At 43.2% G+C, this 18,232-nt stretch overlaps 1 protein-coding gene across 1 annotated transcript in view; it reads right to left on the minus strand.

Annotated features, from left to right (window-relative positions):
- Nucleotides 1-18,232, minus strand: part of LOC137379862 (IQ motif and SEC7 domain-containing protein 3-like) — a 189,806-nt gene that overhangs the window by 70,145 nt on the left and 101,429 nt on the right. The window contains exons 6-8 of the mRNA XM_068051254.1: nucleotides 17,616-17,741; nucleotides 16,010-16,109; nucleotides 7,094-7,255 (exon numbers count right to left, since the gene is read on the minus strand). Coding sequence (XP_067907355.1) covers nucleotides 7,094-7,255; nucleotides 16,010-16,109; nucleotides 17,616-17,741 — 388 coding nt within the window. The remainder of the gene's footprint in view (nucleotides 1-7,093; nucleotides 7,256-16,009; nucleotides 16,110-17,615; nucleotides 17,742-18,232) is intronic.

Raw genomic sequence — 18,232 nt, forward strand, 5'->3', positions numbered from 1 at the left:
ATTGAAATTCAGGGATATATTGTCACAAGATTGGCCAGTTTTATGTCAGAAAATCACTTGAAATATCACACTTACACCTCTTTCACACACTTGCAGAAACAATTCTAGGGACAAGTTTCACTGTGATCATGTGACAGATACAGCTTGCTGTTTTTAATCACTTCTTTGTTTTTGACATGAGGTGACATCTTGAGTACATCGCTGAGTCACTGCTGAAAGTCTGCCCAATTTCAACAGCTAAGTCTATGATTCATTGGTACTGTAAATATTAGATTTCAAATATACTTTTTAAACATTACAACATTACTACAAGACAGTGGTAAGAAACAGGACTCACATCAAGATGATCTTGTAAATGTTCAACATGCGGTCACTATCTTCCAGAGGGAAGTAAAAATAACCTCTCAGGAACAAGTGAGGAGAATTAAAGTTACTTCTGCAATTTGGAATAATCCTCATTAGAGAGTAAGTAAAAGAGAAATTAGGTAATTTTATTTTTATTTTTGGGGAAACTTCTGATACAATGCTTGTACAAGCAGATCTGTTAAGCCTCAATCATTTTGAATAAGGTTCCCTCATATTGCTGTAAAAATGTAATGGCTCCATCTCATAGGAACAGGATTAGATCATTCAACCTCTCAAGTCTGTTCTGTCATTCTATTTGATCGTGGTTGAGCTGTACCTCAACTCCATTTACATAATACATAAACAAAACTTTAGCAATCTCACTCTTGAAAATATCAGTTGACTCAGCATCCACAAACATTTGAGAGTTCCATATTTCCATTATGTTTGTGTGCAAAAACACTCCCTCATTTGACTTAGTGACTTGGCTTAGCTCTAATATTAAGATTGTGTCCACTTCTTCTAAATTCCCCACCAGAGGAAATAGCTTCTCTCCATCTACCTTATCATTTTATAGAGCTCGATTAGATCATTCCTCAACCATCTAAACTTAAGGAATACAAGTTTATGCAACCTGTCATCATAATTTAACTTTAAGTCCTAGTAACATGCTGATGAATCTGCATTGTATCCCCTGCAATGCAAATCTATCTTTCATGAGGTTTGTTGCCCAAAGCTGAACACAGTGCACCAAGTAGAGTCTGACCAAAGGTCTGTACACCTTAAGCATTCCACTTTGGTATTCCCAACTGCCTTGAAATAAAGTTCAACCTTCATTTAGCTTTTTTGATTATTTGTTGTACTTGTGCACGAGCTTTCAGTGATCCCCGCACAAACGCACTTAAGTCTCTTTGCTCCTCCACAGTTCCTAGCCTCTTACCATTAAGAAAACATTCAGATTTGTCTTTCTCAGATCCAAAGTGGATAACCCCACATTGTCGAATCATAGAATCATTGCAGTACAGATGGAGGCCATGCGGCAAATCATGTCAACGCTGGTACTGCGAGAGCAATTAGGTCAGTCCCACTCCCCTAACTTTTCCCCGTAGCCCTGCAAATCTTTTCTCTTCAGATAATTGTCCAACTCCCTTTGAAAGCCACAATTGAATCTGCCTGCACACACTCTCAGACAGTGCTTTGCAGATACTAACCACTCGCTGCATAAAAAGGGTTTTCCTCATGTTGCTTCTGGTTCTTTTGTCAAACACATTAAATCAGTGCCCTCCAGTTCTCAACCCTTCCTCCAATGGAAACAGGGTTCTCCCTATCTAGACCCCTCAAGATCTTGAACGCCTCTATCAAATCTCCTCCTAACCTTTTCTAAGGAGAACAGTCCCAGTTTCGCCACTCTGTCCACGTAACTGAAGTCCATCATCCCCAGAACCATTCTCGTAAATCTTTTCTGCACCCTCTCCTAGGCCTTCACATCCTTCCTAAACTATGGTGCCCAGAATTGGACACAATACTCCTGTTGAGGCAGAACCAGTATTTTATAGAGGTTCACTGTAACTTCCTTGATTTTGTACACCAAGCCTCTATTCTGCTTCATCAATGATCTTCCCTCCATCATAAGGTCAGAAGTGAGGATGTTCGCTGATGATTGTACAGTGCTCAGTACCATTCATGACTCCTCAGATACTGAAGCAGCCTGTGTCCTACTCTCAATCATCAGCAAAGTGATGGAAAGTTTTTTTGACAGTGCTATCAAACAGCACTCACTCACCAATAACCTGCTCGCTGATGCTCAATTTGGGTTACGCCAGGGCCACTCAGCTCCTGACCTCATTACAGCCTTGGTCCAAAAATGGACAAAGGAGCTGAACTCAAGAGGTGAGGTGAGAGTGAATGCCCTTGACATCAAGGCAGCATTTTACTGAGTGTGCATCATGGAGCCCTAGCAAAACTGGAGTCAATGGGAATCAGGGGGAAAACTCTCAACTGGTTGGAGTCATATCTAGCACAAAGGAAGATGGTTGTGCTTGTTGGAGGCCAATCATCTCAGCCCCAGGACATCACTGCAGGAGTTCCTCAGGGTAGTGTCCTCGGCCCAACCATTTTCAGCTGCTTCATCAATGACCTTCCCTCCATCATAAGGTCAGAAGTGGGGATGTTCACTGATGATTGCACAATGTTCAGCACCATTCGCGACTCCTCAGATACTGAAGCAGTCCGTGTCCATATGCAGCAAGACCTGGACAATATCCAGGCTTGGGCTGATAGAAGCCACACAAGTGCCACGCAATGACTATCTCCAACAAGAGAGAATCAAACCATCTCCCGTTGACATTCAATGGCATTACCATCACAGAATTCCCCCACTATCAACATCCTGGGGGTTAGCATTGACCAGAAATTGAACTGGACCAGCCGTATAAGTACCATGGCTACAAGAGCAGGTCAGAGGCTGGGAATTCTGCAGCAAGTAACTCATCTCCTAATTCCCCAAAGCCTGTCCATAATCTACAAGGCAAAAGTCAGGAGTGGGAATACTCTCCACTTGCTTGGATGGGTGCAGCTTCAACAATGCTCAAGAAGCTTGACATCATCCAGGAAAAAACAACCTGCATGATTGGCACCCCATCCACAACCTTAAACATTCAATCCCTCCACCACCGGCGCATGGTGGCAGCAGTATGTACCTGTGCAGCAGCTCGTCAAGGCCTCTTCGACAGCATCTTCCAAACCCATGACCTCTACCACCTAGAAGGAGTAGGGCAGCAGTTGCATGGGAACACCACCACCTGCAAGTTGCCCTCCAAGCCACACACCATCCTGACTTGGAACTATATCACCATTCCTTTACTGTCACTGGTCCTCCCTTCCTAACAGCACTGCGGGTGTACCTACACCATATGGACTGCAATGGTTCAAGAAGGTGACTCAGCACCACCTTCTCAAGGGCAATTCAGGATGGGCAACAAATGCTGGCCTTGCCAGTCACTTCCACATCCCAAGAATGAATAATACAAAATTTATAAAGCCCGGATCCCATATACCTTATTAACCGCTTTCTCAACTTGTCCTGCCATCTTCAACAATTTGTGCATTCATACCCAGGTGCCTCTGCTCCTGCACCCCAATTAGAATTGTATCCTTTATCTCAATGCTGCTAAGACATCAGTGTTACCACCATTACTCTGTACAAGAGAACACAGATGTTTTAAGTTGTTGGAAACTGGATATTATTTTGAATATGGTAGATAAGAGAGTGTCTAAGGATGTTACAGATATGGACTTTCAGAAGGCATTTGATAAGGTTCCACATCAGAGACTTTTAATGAAAATGAGATCACATAGAATTGGAGGCATCCTCGTGACAAGGATAGAGAATGAGTTAAGAGGTAGAGGACAGAGAGTGGAGCTAATAGGCATGTACTTAAATTGGCAGCATGTGAATAGTGGTATCCCCCAGGGCTCTATCCTGGGGCCTCAACCTTTCACTATATTTATAAATGACATAGATGTAGGAATAGAGAACAGATGACATCAAGTTTGGTGGCATGGTAAAAAGAGTAGATGACAGCAGAAAGTTGCAAAGGGACAGTAAAAGTTTAAATGAGTGGGCAGAACTATGGCAGATGGAGTTCAATGTGAGGTTATCCACTTTTAAGAAAGATAGATTGGAGTATTTTCTAAATAGTGAGAAGCTAGGAGCTTTGAAGGAGCAGTGAGATTTCAGTTTCCAAATACAGAAAACACTAAAAGCTAGTGGACAGGTATATAAAAAAAAAGACTAGTAGAAGGTTGTTCGTTACCTCGAGGGGTCTGGAATAGAAAGGGGAGGAAGTTAAGCAACAGTTACATAAAGCTGTAATTGGACCACATTTAAAATTCGGCATTCAGTTCTGGGTACTGCACCTCAGAAAGGATATATTAGCCTTGGAGGAGGTGCAGTGCAGATGCACTAGAATGATATTAGGGCTAAAAGGGTTAAATTATCAGTTCAGGGTACATAGTCTAGGCTTGTATTCCCTTGAGTAATCAAAATTAAATTCTGATCTAATTCAGGTGATTAAAGGAGCTGTAGATAAAGGAGGGGTACATAATGAGAAACTATTCTGTATGGTGGGGAAGTCCAGAACAAGGTGACTTAACCTTAAAATTAGAGCTAGGTGTTCAGGGGTGATGTCAGGAAGCATTTCTTCACACAAAGGGTAGTGGAAACCTGGAACTCTCTCCCAAACAGCTGATGAGGCTGCAGGTCAATTAAAAATTAATAGCTGAGTTTGATAGACTTTTGTTCGGCACAGATATTAAAGGTTTCAGAACCAATGCAGTTAGATACATTTAAGATACAGATCAGACATAATCTAGTTGAATGGTGGAACAGGCTTGAGGGGCCTGTTATGAGCGAGGCAGGAGGAATGCACTGTCTTTTCTATTTCCACTTCTCCACAGGTCATAACATATTTTTATGTGTTTACCCTGTAACCGATACAGCCAATCATATGCTCTATTTTTTATCCCAGAATAAAATACACCAACCAAGTTTCTTTAATAAACAATAACGTTATCAGTTTATTATGAAACAAGACTTAACCAGTAATGAAGCAAAGAATTACCATACACATTGAAATATGAAAGTTACCCTTTTTAAATTCCCCACAGACACTCTGAAAAAAATACAGAAATTCTCTCTGCAGTGGTCTGTTACAAAAAAAAGACAAAAAAGAAGACTTTGGCCAAAGACTTGCTAATTTTGAAGAAAAAAGAGATATGGAAAGATGTCAGTTGTCCTTTTTTTGGTCTGGCATCCCAAATACGTGTAGACGGCTGTCACTGGGATCTTTCTAGAGCAGTTCTTTTCAGGCAATGTTCAGGATCAGTTTGGCAGGCTTTCCAGGAGAAATGCAGCATCAGGAGTTTCTGGCAGGCAACATCAGTTTCTCTATTTCTTTCACGTGATTCTCAGGAAATTCTCAAAGAGATGGAAGAGCTGATGGTGGCTGCTCTCTTGGCTGGTTTTCTCCAACTATCTTCAAAACAGTTCACACCCAAACACACAGCGAAACCAAAACAACATCTTAAGAGTCAATCCTCCTGACCCCTATAAAACTTGACCTGTCACTTCTCTGTAAACATATTCCCCATGTCACCAAGGTTTCTGTTGTTTATTGCTTAAAGCACATGCCTTCTTTAAGGCGGCACATGCCTTCTTGGGGCGGCACAGTGTCGCAGTGGTTAGCACCGCAGCCTCACAGCTCCAGGGACCCGGGTTCAATTCCGGGTACTGCCTGTGTGGAGTTTGCAAGTTCTCCCTGTGTCTGCGTGGGTTTTCTCCGGGTGCTCCGGTTTCCTCCCACAAGCCAAAAGACTTGCAGGTTGGTAGGTAAATTGGCCATTATAAATTGCCCCTAGTATAGGTAGGTGGTAGGGAAATATAGGGACAGGTGGGGATGTGGTAGGAATATGGGATTAGTGTAGGATTAGTATAAATGGGTGGTTGATGGTCGGCACAGACTCGGTGGGCCGAAGGGCCTGTTTCAGTGTTGTATTTCTAAATAAATAAAAAATAAATAAAATAAATACCATCTCAGTGTCCTTTCAATAAACTGTTAACAACAAAACAAAGTCTAGCTTCTATGACATCTTCAGCCTTCCAATGAACCCATCTTCACAATTTAAATATTAGTCCTCAAAATATATACATATACAAGCACTTTCATAACAGGCTGAATGACCTACTCCTGTTCTTGTGTTCTTATGAGATGTATAGAGGATGTACGTATCACACTGCAGGCAGCTTACTTTCGGTTTAGTTTTACCAAGGGTGAAACTCATAACCTCTGGATGATATAGATGCAAAGCAAGTAAATAGTACTATGTTTTGAAATACCGATAGAATATTCTATTTACATACATCAATTGAAAATAGTCCATCTGTTATAGATTCCAATATGCTTTAAAAGATATAACAGTGCAATATTATCAAACAACTGTATTTGTGGAACATGCTTTGTGAATGAAGAGCTCAATAGTGATAAGGCTTTTCAGAGGGTCTGTTCTGATGGTATTAACTCTGTAATGTCAATACATACAGTGGCACTGTGTTTTGTGAGGCGAGCTCTGGTATGTTCAGTGTTCTTATTATCATTTTTATTTTCCAGCTGTTAACAATCCTCCCAGACATCCCCTCCTCCCCACTGCTGCTCCCACCATACTACGCCCTCTCCCCTCAACTGCCCTGACGACCAACTGTGAAAATAACAGCAGCAGATGGGTAATAAAAATGACAACCCTTAATCACGGCAGCAAGATTTACCAAGGCCATGGGATACTATTAAATGCCTAAAAGATGTCAGCAGCCTAATATCCAAGCTGCCATGCTGTTTGTGGTCAATCACATGAATCTATGGTAATTTTGTGGACACTTTGAGAATAGCCAAAAAGCCCTTACAAACATTGCGATTTAAAAACAAAATCCATTATTCAATGCACAGTAAAAAAAAATGATCACAACAATATATTAATATCTGAAGGTATTGGACTTTCCTTTGGTGAATGCAATCTCTCAGTTCCCTCCTGTATTGTAGAACTGCAGGAGCAATGGAGTTGAGAATCACTAAAATCAATAACTAAAATCACTATATACTTGCAGAACAAGGACACTCTGTTTTAACAATTACACACAGCTGACAGGTCAGTGTATTTGCAGCAGCAACAATCACACAGAAAGGCAGCTACTCACAATCAATTCGAATTTGCTCCATCTCTGTCACCTCAGCTATTGACTCCTTCAGCTCCTCCACAAACTTCTGAAGTTCCTCTGAACTCTGTGCACAGAAACTGAGTGCCTGCTTTTTCTCAGAGCCAGAAGCAGATGATACTAGGGTGAGCCCGTGAGGATAAACTAACAGATAAAACATACAGCTATTAGCACAGTAAAACCCTATCATATTCTTTTTGCAAATTTGTTCTGTGCATCTTCTAAGTAGGAGGACAGATAATTGCATCAGAAACAATTAATCTTGACTTGCACAACAAGAAACTAGATGTAAAATTAACAACACTAAAGAGAAAGTCCCGGGAAGTATTTTTATAATTAGTGAGATGAAGATGAAGTCTAATCTTCAGGTGATGTGTGATTACAGTGTAGGGGGTAAATGCGGCAGGGCCCGGTGAGATAATTCAGTCGCCATTTTAAATGTATACATTCTGGCAATTAAGTTGGTTCATGCCGAACTGGGCGCAGGGAACAATCCCTGTGCAGGAGCAGGTAGGCCTGAGGTACACCCAGTATTGGACCTCGGGCCTCATTTATGTGAGGCTAAGAGCTGCAGGTGCCTGCTGATCATCCCCAGCCATGTTGCCGGTGAAGAGGATTTCAATTTTAGGACACTACGTCATGGCAGATCAGTCCTGGGGCAGAGGTGGGGGGAGCAATCAGGATGGTGAGGGCAATCAGGGAAAGGAGGGGAAAAGATCAGGCAGTGGAGGCATGAGAATAGTGATAAGGTCGCAGAAAGCTGACCAAGAAAGCAGGAAAAGCGATTGGGAGAGCTGGGAAGTGATCGGAAGGAAGGCATACTCCTACGTCAGCTCTGCATTCAGTGAAACACTTTTTAAAAACATACCGATTTGGTATCAGCTTCGAAGCCATATGCACACCTGGCGGCCTGGCATCAGGTATATTCTAGACAGTCCAATGCTGCGGAATGGACCCTAGCAGGCTGGAGGCCTTATATTTACATATGCTCCCAATTGTGACAGTGGCAAAAGCAAGGCATAGGGGCCGAACAATCTGAGATATTAACCTGTCAAAATTGTACCCAAACTCTAAAATATTTAGACATTAGGCTGGATATTCTCCATGGTGGGTTTACAGCTGGAATTGCACTTCCAACGGCAGTGGTGGTCATCTCTCACCCCATTTTCTTGTATCAAATTAATCTTAATATTGTGGGTGGGCTTCCAATGCTATTTGTAACCTGTATCGGCAGCTTACCTCTGGGAGTTAAGGAATTCCAACGCTACTGCAGCATTGTGGAGTTTAGTTTACAGGCATGACCCGGAGCTTCCAGCTGCCTGGTATTTTAATTCTCCTAGCCCCACTCCTGCTCTGATCACTCTGTCCTTGGCCTACAAAACTGTTCCAATGAAGGTTAATGTAAGCTCAGGGAACAGTAACTCATCTGTCGATTAGGAACTTTACAGTAATCCGGACTCAATATAGAGTTTAACAATTTCAGATCATAACCTCTGGTCCTTTTTTTTTGTTGGACAGCAGCTGTTGGTGATGATTCTGCTAAATTCCATTTACACATTCTCTAAACCCACCTTTTGTTCCTTTACTTGTCCCATTACCATCTCCTTTTGTATTGTACCATCATTCCTCTTATCATTTAATCTCTCTAGCCTTCCACCCTATCACAGAACTTCCCTTTGTTCCTTCCCCTCTCCCTCTTTTCCAGCCTTTGTACTCACTTAAAACCTGCTACATTCCAACATCTTTTCAATTCTGATGAAAGGTCATCGAGCTGAAACGTTTAACTCTGTTTCTCTTTCCACTGGTGCTGCCAGACCTGCTGAGTGTTTCCAACATTTTCGGTTTTTAGTGCTGTAGCACGGATGTGGCTGAAGCAGATTAAGGGGATGACTCCTGGATTCAGATTTACTTAACTAAAGTAAGTCAAAGGAGGTTAATAATCTTTGGTATAAAGGGAAAAATGCCAACCAAAGAACATATACATAGGAGCAGGAGAAGGCCATATAGCCCCTCGAGCCTGCTCCACCATTCAATAGGATCTTGGTTGATCTTCTACTTCAAATCCATCTTCCCATGCTATCCCCATATCCCTGATTTCCTTAGTATCCAAAAATCTATCAATCTCTTGAGCGTTCCCAACTACTGAGCATCCACAGATCTCCGGGGCAGAGAATTCCAAAGAGTGACAAACCTCTGAGTGAAGATATTTCTCCTCATCTCAGTCCAAAATGGTTGACCCTTATCCCGAGACAATGACTCCTAGTTCTAGACTCTCCAGCCAGAGAAAACAGCATCTCAGCATCTACCTGATCAAGCCCTCTAAGAATTTTATATATTCCAATGATATCACCTCTCATTCTTACAAACTCCAGAGAATATAGGCCCATTCTACTCAATTTCTTCTCATAGGCCAACCATCTCACACTAAGGGTGGATTTTATGCAGGAGGCGGGGCTTCAGGCGCTGGGCTGAAAAGACAGAAGGATCCCTGCCTCTGCACTTTTTCTGACCCCAGAGAGATGCTCTAGTCTTTTGGGGTCAAAGTTTAAAGAGGCAGGATCCCTGTTCCTTTAAACACTTAATAGGGATGAGGACCCTGCCCCCGGCAGCTGCCGACCAATCACGGAGCTGGCAGCTCAACAGTATCGGCAGCGCAACTGGGAGCTGTGGCCACTGCCGGTACTACAGAGAGTGTAGGTGAGGTGGGGTCACCAGGGCCAGTCTGGAAGGCCCCAGCAAAGGGGATGAGGTGGAGGGTGGATGTTCAGTCCAGGGGGCCATCAATAGGCTATTTAAGGGCCTGAATTGGCCTCTGGCCAGGTCTATCCAATGACGGCCTATCCTGCCCCAGGAAGATCGGGCCTGGCAATCCCGGCGCCTGTTCCGTGGTGACCACGGCCGCTCCGAATCTCCAGCACCACGCCCACCCCCTGCCACAGAACTAGACATTGGGCTGGGAACAAAATCTATCCCTAGGAATACATCTAATAGGAACATAGGAACAGGAGTAGGCCATTCAGCCCATCGAGCCTGCCCCACCATTCAATATAATCATGGCTGATCATCCACACTATCCCCATATCCCCTTATGTCATTGGTATTTAGAAATCTATCGTCTCTGCTTTAAACATACTCAACGTTCCACAGCCTTCTGGGGTAGAGCATTCCAAAGTTCACAACCCACTGAGTAAAGAAATTTCTCCTCATCTCTGTCCTAAGTGGCTCCCCCTCATTATGAAATTGTGTCCCCTGGTCCTACACTCCCCAACCAGGGGAAACATCGTAGCTGCATCTACCCTGTCTGTCCCTTTAAGTATTTTGTTGGTTTCAATGAGATTACCTCTCATTCTTCGAACCTCGAGAGAATACAGGCCCAGTTTCCCCAATCGCTCTTCATAGGACATTGCAGCCATCCCGGGAACAAGTCTGATGAACCTTCGTTGCACTCCCTCTATGGAAATAATATCCTTCCTAAGATAAGGGGACCAAAACTGCACACAGTACTCCAGGTGCAGTCAAACCAAGGTTCTATACAATTGAAGCAAGATTTCACTACTCCTGTACTCAAATCCTCGCGATAAAGGCTAACATACCATTTGCCTTCTTAATTGCTTGCTGCACCTGCATCTTAGCTTTCAGCGACTTATTGACATGAACACCCAGGTCCCTTTGTACATCTACACTTTCTAATCTTTTACCATTTAAGAAATACTCTGCACATATATTCCTCCTACCAAAGTGGATAATCTCACGTTTTTCCACATTATATTCCATCTGCCATGTTCTTGCCCACTTACTAAGTCTGTCTCAATCCCCTTGAAGCCGCATCTTCCTCACAACACACATTCCCGTCTAGTTTTGTGTCATCCGCGAACTTGGAAATATTACATTTGGTCCCCACATCCAAATCATTGATATATATTGTGAACAGCTGGAGCCCATGTACCTGATTTCTGTGGTACCCCACTACTCACAGCCTGCCAATGCGAGAATGACCCATTTGTTCCTATTCTCTGCTTTCTGCCTGTTAACCAATCCTTAATCCATGCCAGTATATTACCTCCTATCCCATGTGCTCTAATTTTGCTAACCAACCTCCTGTGGGCGACTTTATCAAAGGCCTTCTGAAAATCCAGGTATCCCCCGTCCACCGACTCCCCTTTATCAATTCTGTTAGTGGAAGAGCAATAGTGATAGGGGATTTGGTAGTCAGGGGATCACACAGGTGTTTCTGTGGCAGTAAACGTGACTCCAGGATGGGGTGTTGCCTCCCTGGTGCCAGGGCCAAGGATGTCACGGAGCATCTGCAGGACATCCTTCTGGGGAAGGGTGAACAGCCAGAGGTCATGGTCCACATTGGTATCAGAGACATAGGTAGGAAAAGGGATGAGGTCCTGAAAGCAGATTTTAGGAAGTTAGGAAGGAAATTAAAAAGCAGGACCTCCAAAGCAGTAATGTCAGGATTATTCCCAGTCCCATGTGCTGGTGAGCATAGGAATAGGAGATTGATCGACTGAACACATGGCTGGAGAATTGGTGTAGGAGGGAGGGCATCAGATTTCTGAGGCATTGGGATTGGTTCTGGGACAAGTGGGACCTGTACAAGATGGATGGGCTACAGCTCAACAGGACCGGAACTAGCATCCTCACAGGAAGATTTGCTAGTGCTGTTGGGAAGGGTTTGAACTAGCTTGTCAGGGGGATGAAAACCTGAGGGATAGCTCAAATTGGAAGGAAGTTGAAAGCTGGTAACAGAAGTTTGAAAAGTAGCAAGTGACATTAGAAGGCAGGCAAAACAAAGGCGAACATCAACTAGGCTTAGAATGTCAAGAAGAGAAGGTTAAGGGCACTGTACCTGAATGCACGCAGAATTCACAACAAGGTAGATGATTTAATGAACATTCTTTGCACGCCTTCTTAGGTAAGTCCATTCTTCCTCAGGTAAGGAGATCAAGACTGTACACAGGACTCCAGGTCGCTCACCTTCTAATAAATATTCTGTTTTTCTATTCTTCCCACCAAAGTGGATAAATTTCACATTTCCCCACATTATATTCTATCCATCATCTTCTTGCCCACACACTTATCTGTCTGTGTCTCTTTATAGCCTCTTCATGTCCTGTTTACAGCTTACTTTCCCACTTAGCATTGCATTGTTGACAAACATTACACCTAGTCCCCTCATCTAAGTCACTGCTATATATTGTATATAGCTAAGGTCCAAGTACTGATCTTTGCAGACCCCACTCATTACAGCCTGCCAGCCCAAAAATGATTCATATATTACTACTCTCTGATTTTTTTTCTCCGGTTACTAATCCTCAGTCCAAGCCAATACGTTACCCCCAATCCTATGAGCTGAGGGGGTGGCATTGACTGTGACTACCACCCCTAGCTACCCTTGTATGCCAACTCAAATGCAGAAAAATGTCCAATGACCTTATCAAGTTAGTCAAGGTAAAAGGAAGCAGTCACACCTTGAACTATGCAGTGTCATAAGTGCATTTCACACTGCTTTGCCCCCTGTATCAAACAGGTCTACTAATTGCCTGAATTGTCGACGTATCACAAAACCCTTCACACCTGCTTCCTTCCCCTCTAAATGTTCCAAGAGAAATCAGTGACACCCACACACCGGCACTCAGAATACCACGAATATAGACCAAGGTGGCCATCTCTGTACCTCACCACTTGGCAATGCTTGAGAAGGCTGTGCTTCCTTCATGTGGCAATCACAGAATTGTGCCACCTGCCTGCCCCGGATCTGGATATCCCATTATCTTCCAATTAAATACTGGAAAGACTGAAGCCATTGTCTTAGGTTCCTGCTCCAAACTCTGTTCTCTTGCAATCGATTCCACCTCTCTCCCTGGAACAGTCTGAGGCTTAACCAGACTGTTCGCAACTTTGGTGCCATATTTGACCTCGAGATGAGCTGTCAAGCACATATCTGTGCCATCGCTAAGACTATCTACTTCCACCTCCCTAACATCACCCGTCTCCGTCCCTGGCTTAGTTCTTCTGCTGAAATTCTCATCCATGCCTTTATTACCTCCAGACTTGACTATTCTAATCCTGGCAAGCCTCCCACATTCTACCTTCCGTGAACTTGAGGTCATCCAAAACTCTTTTGCCTGCATTCCAACTCGCACCAAATGCCGTTCAACCATCACCTCATTCTCACTGATCTACCCTGGCTCTCGAATAAGCAATGCCTCAATTTTAAAATTCTCGCTATTGTTTTCAAATCCTCCATGGCCTCATCTCTCCCTATCTCTATACTCTCCTCCAGCCCGCAACCTTCTGAGATATCTGCACTACTCTAATTACAGCCTCTTGTTCATCCCCAATTTTAATCACTCCGCCATGGGTGGCCATGCCTTTAGCTGCCTTGGCCCAAAGCTCTGGAATTCCCTCTGGAGTTCCTGCATTACGACAGTGACTACACTTGAAAAAGTACTTCATTGGCTGTAAAGTGCTTTGAGATGTTCAATGGTTGTGAAAGGCACTATATAAATACAAGTCTTTCTTTTCTTTCTTTTAAACCTCATTTTCCTCTTTTAAGACACTCCTTAAACCCTACCTCTAACCAAGCTTTTGGTCATCTGCCCTAATTTCTCCTTATGTGGCTTGGTGTCATATTTTGTTTAATAATGCCCCTATGAAGTGCTTTGGGTTGTATTACTGTGTTAAATGTGATATATAAATACAAGTTGTTGTTGTTGAATCAGATTCACCAGATTCTCAGTGGCAGAATATACCACTGGCTATTTTCAGGCAGCATCTGGCAGTGGTTGTGATGTGCTGTGCTTTGCTGCACTGTTCACCACTGCATCAAGCAAATAACTGTGTGAGCAGCACAGTTCATCCTTCCTTTAAATCGAGGACATCAATGTGAGAATGCCGGCAATTTTTAGAGTGCAGATTTTCCCAGGTATAAGTCCTTGCCCCATATGCATGCCCAACAGTACAAGTCTTTTCCTTGTGGGAGATGAAAGGCTGGGGATTGGAGTCTCACTACTTGTGTCAGTTTTGCGTCCTTGGTTGTTTATTACTTTATCTTCAAGAAGATAGTAAAGACGGTGGAGGCCCCTCTGCTCGCCGTCTTCTGGTGTGAGAGAACACTCGTTAATGGGAGTAATAATAAGGAAAGGAACTGAATAAATACATATCATGTGAGATTTTCACTGCTTCCCTTCATGCTGTGAGTGAAGGGCTTGTGTATAGCTCTTCTTGATCCCCTTGTCTTCCTGCTCACAATAAAAGAAATAGGGAATCACTAAGGGAAATATTAAAGTCCTTCTGTGGTGACTGAGTTACAATGACAATAAAAGGCACAACAGCACCAGGGGAAATTCTGAATTGTTTGCAATGTGGTAGATGCTAAGGAAAAAGAAAAGAAAGACTTGCACCTTGACTTGAGCGAATGTGCTAACAGTGAGCCATGGCTGACGCTTAAAACAGGACTGCGTATGTGGCAAATATAACTCCTTTCTTCAAAACAAAAAGAGAATAGGACAGGAAACAAAAAAGCATGCATTTATATAACATCTTTCATGACCACCTAGTGTCTCAAAGTGCTTTACAGCCAACAAAGTACTTTTGAGCTGCAGTCACTGTTATAATGTAGGAAATGCAGCAGCCAATTTGTGGACAGCATACAAGTGATAGTGACCCGATAATCTGTTTTTGTTGTGATGTTGACTGAGGGATAAATATTGGCCAGGACACTGGGGATAACTCCTCTTCTCTTCTTCCAAATAGTGCCATAGGATCTTTTATGCCCACCTGAGAGGGCAGATGATGCCTCAATTTAACAGCTCATTCAAAAAACAATATCTCCAACAGTGCAGCATTCCCTTTGTGTTGCAGTCCTGGAGTGGGACTTGAACCCATAACCTTCTGACTTAGCGGTGAGGGTGCTACCGTTTCCCCTGACTGCAGAGTCTTGAATTCCGAGGCACAATCTCAGGATAAATTTTTGGCCATTTCAGACTGAGATGATGAGAAATTCCTTCACTCAAAGGGTTGTGAACTTTGGAATTCTCGGTGTCAGAGACTGTGGAAGCTTATTCGTTGAGCATATTCAAGGTGGAGATTGATAGATTTTTGAACTTTAAGGGAATCACGGGATATGGGGATCAAGTGGGAAAGTACAGTTGAGGTCAAGGATCACTATGGATGTACACACACCAGATGGACTGCACCAGTTCAAGAAGGCAGCTCACCACCACTTTCTCGAGGTCAATTAAGGACAACAAATGCTGGCCTTGCCAGTGATGCCCACATCCCACGAAAAAAAAATATTTTTCAACATCATTGTTGATGTGAATTCTCATTTGATTTTATAGTTAAACCTCAGAATTAGGTAATGATTGTATTGGTCAACAAGAGTTAAGCTTTGTGGTCATGATTTTCAACATGCTGAGTTCATAGGTGCAATTGAATTGTTTTGAGAAAGAGTGTGTCCTCAACAGAGACAGACTGAAAGACAGAAGGCGAGAGAAAATGGGGGTAACCGTGACTTTTGGTAACAGTGTAAAACAGGTGCTCTTGGATTGGCCATCATACTTCTCTCCCAAATTTATTTTGTAATGCTCCTGTGAAGCAGCGTGGAATGTTTCATTACAGTAAAAGTGCTATATAAATACAAGGTGTTGTTGTTTTCTTTACAATCAGGAGGGGTATACAATGGCAGCTGATCTGATATCATCTGTTTAACATTATCAGCCAAAGTTAAAATTATCCTCAATAACTTTAAAACTGAGGGAAGGGTAACAAACAAGATTGTCTGTTACTACTACCTTAATCCACGTATTACATCCCAAGAGACTAGGAACTGCGATCTATGCTTGAACCCAACAACAAGCAACACATGAAGAATTCAGAAACACTTACACTCAGTATCAAACAGATGAATCTGCATTCCCAGAAGACCAACAGACTTGTAGAAAGTGTATGTAGCGGAACTTTTCTTTTTTGCACACAATTTAAGTATCTGTAAGTAATAGATTACAAAATTAAATAAGCATTTTAAATTGAATTGTGGAAGGATACATATTAAGGGGGAGGATATTGGCATCCCACATACTGTAATGAGTGAGTTATAGGGTCTTCACTGGATGATTCACCAAACACAGGAGATCAGGAGCAAGAACAGGGGGAAAAAACAGCACAGCACACAACTCTCCAGAGGGTGAGCCTCACATCCTAACTCTGTGAAAGAGGGCACATCCAGAGACCAGCCTTTAAAATCAGATGGATTAAGTGTGGACCAGCAATTGCTTGGTGTCTTGCACTGCCTGCCTGAGAGCTTCCACATCATGTTGGACAATGTGGAGGTGTCCACTTCCAACTTGTGTGGGATCATAGTGCATGATATCACAACAATGCAGTCAACCAATTAAGCGTCTGGTAAGCTCTATGGAGTTGCAGTGTTGTTCTCAGATATGGAGCCTTTGCTGACAGCTCTCACAACTTCAATGGAAGCTCACACTGCTACCATTCAGGATCCAGGTTCCAACATCTCCACAAGATAGCTTCAGGCTGTCAATGGTGTGCTCTATCAGGAGTCAAGGCTTTGACTGTACCGCATTTCAGCATCAGTATCATGAGCCATGTTTGCAGGAAATAGCCCTTGTTCCTAGGAAGTCAGTCTCTGACCCGACGTCCTGGGTGAAAGAGAGGACTAATAAATACTGGCGCAGAATGAAAGCATCATGGCAATATGTGGCCTGGTCCAATCTAGACCTCCTTTGTTATCTCTTGCCCCACCCCCACCTCACTTGCTTATAACCTGTGACTTTTCTAATATTTGTCAGTTCCGAAGAAGGGTCACTGACCCGAAACGTTAACTCTGCTTCTCTTTTCACAGATGCTGCCAGACCTGCTGAGTGGTTCCAGCATTTCTTGTTTTTATTTCAGATTTCCAGCATCCGCAGTATTTTGCTTTTATTTTATGGCAATTTTCAGGATGCCTGGCACAGACCTGCATGATGCCCTGCATGTCATCATGCACCAGTTGCATGTCCAATGAGTGGAAGCGCTTCTTGTTCATGTATATTTTGAGTCTTGTGTTGGAGGCTAGACGTGTGAAGTTGATGATGCCCAGTGCATCCATTACCTACTTAATTCAGGAATGCTTGTCAGATTGATTAATGTTGCAAATGACACCTGCTTCAACCTGAAATAAACCTGAGGCATAAAAAATAAGGTCTAGTTTCTCATTCTTGAGTGCTATACGGTGGCTCCTGGATCTCACATATAAAGTACAGCCATTTGGGCAAGGTACCAAAGGATCTTGGCAGGCACAGAAATGCACCCAACAATAAGAGGAGAGGAGGGAATAAAATCAGATAGTTTCATGCTATGGTTACAGCAATCCTTTCAGTTTTTAACCACTGTTTACTGCAACAACACATTGTCAAACTGTAATGAATAGCTGAAGTATTTTCATCTCTGCAGAGTTTGTTTATTCAGGTTTGTAGGATAGAGAGCTTCTTACCACAACAAGGTCATTAAACAGAAAGACTTCTCGCTGATGAGCTGCCTGTTTCTGTGCTTTGTTGATGTCCATGACCTCAAAGAGCCGGCTGCAACAAACCAACCGCCGGTGTGGGACAGAAAGAGCCTAAGAAAACCACCAAAGAGTTAATTCTGGAGGCTGGAATGACATTATCTCACATTTATTCAGAAATTAGCAGCTGACTGGCTCTTGTTCAGGCAATCAGAAAAAGTGTTTCTGTTCCTCAAGTTCCATTTTTTAGTCACCTTTAACCCCTAATATTATGGGCGGCACAGTGGAGCAGTGGTTAGCACCGCAGCCTCACAGCTCCAGCGACCCGGGTTCAATTCTGGGTACTGCCTGTGTGGAGTTTGCAAGTTTTCCCTGTGTCTGCGTGGGTTTCCTCCGGGTGCTCCGGTTTCCACCCACAGCCAAAAGACTTGCAGGTTGAAAGGTAAATTGGCCATTATAAATTGCCCCTAGTTTAGGTAGGTGGTAGGGGAATATAGGGACAGGTGAGGATGTGGTAGGAATATGGGATTAGTGTAGGATTAGTATAAATGGGTGGTTAATGGTCGGCACAGACTCGGTGGGCCGAAGGGCCTGTTTCAGTGCTG

The sequence above is a fragment of the Heterodontus francisci genome, chromosome 18 (genome assembly GCF_036365525.1).
Source record: "Heterodontus francisci isolate sHetFra1 chromosome 18, sHetFra1.hap1, whole genome shotgun sequence".
NCBI lineage: Eukaryota > Metazoa > Chordata > Chondrichthyes > Heterodontiformes > Heterodontidae > Heterodontus > Heterodontus francisci.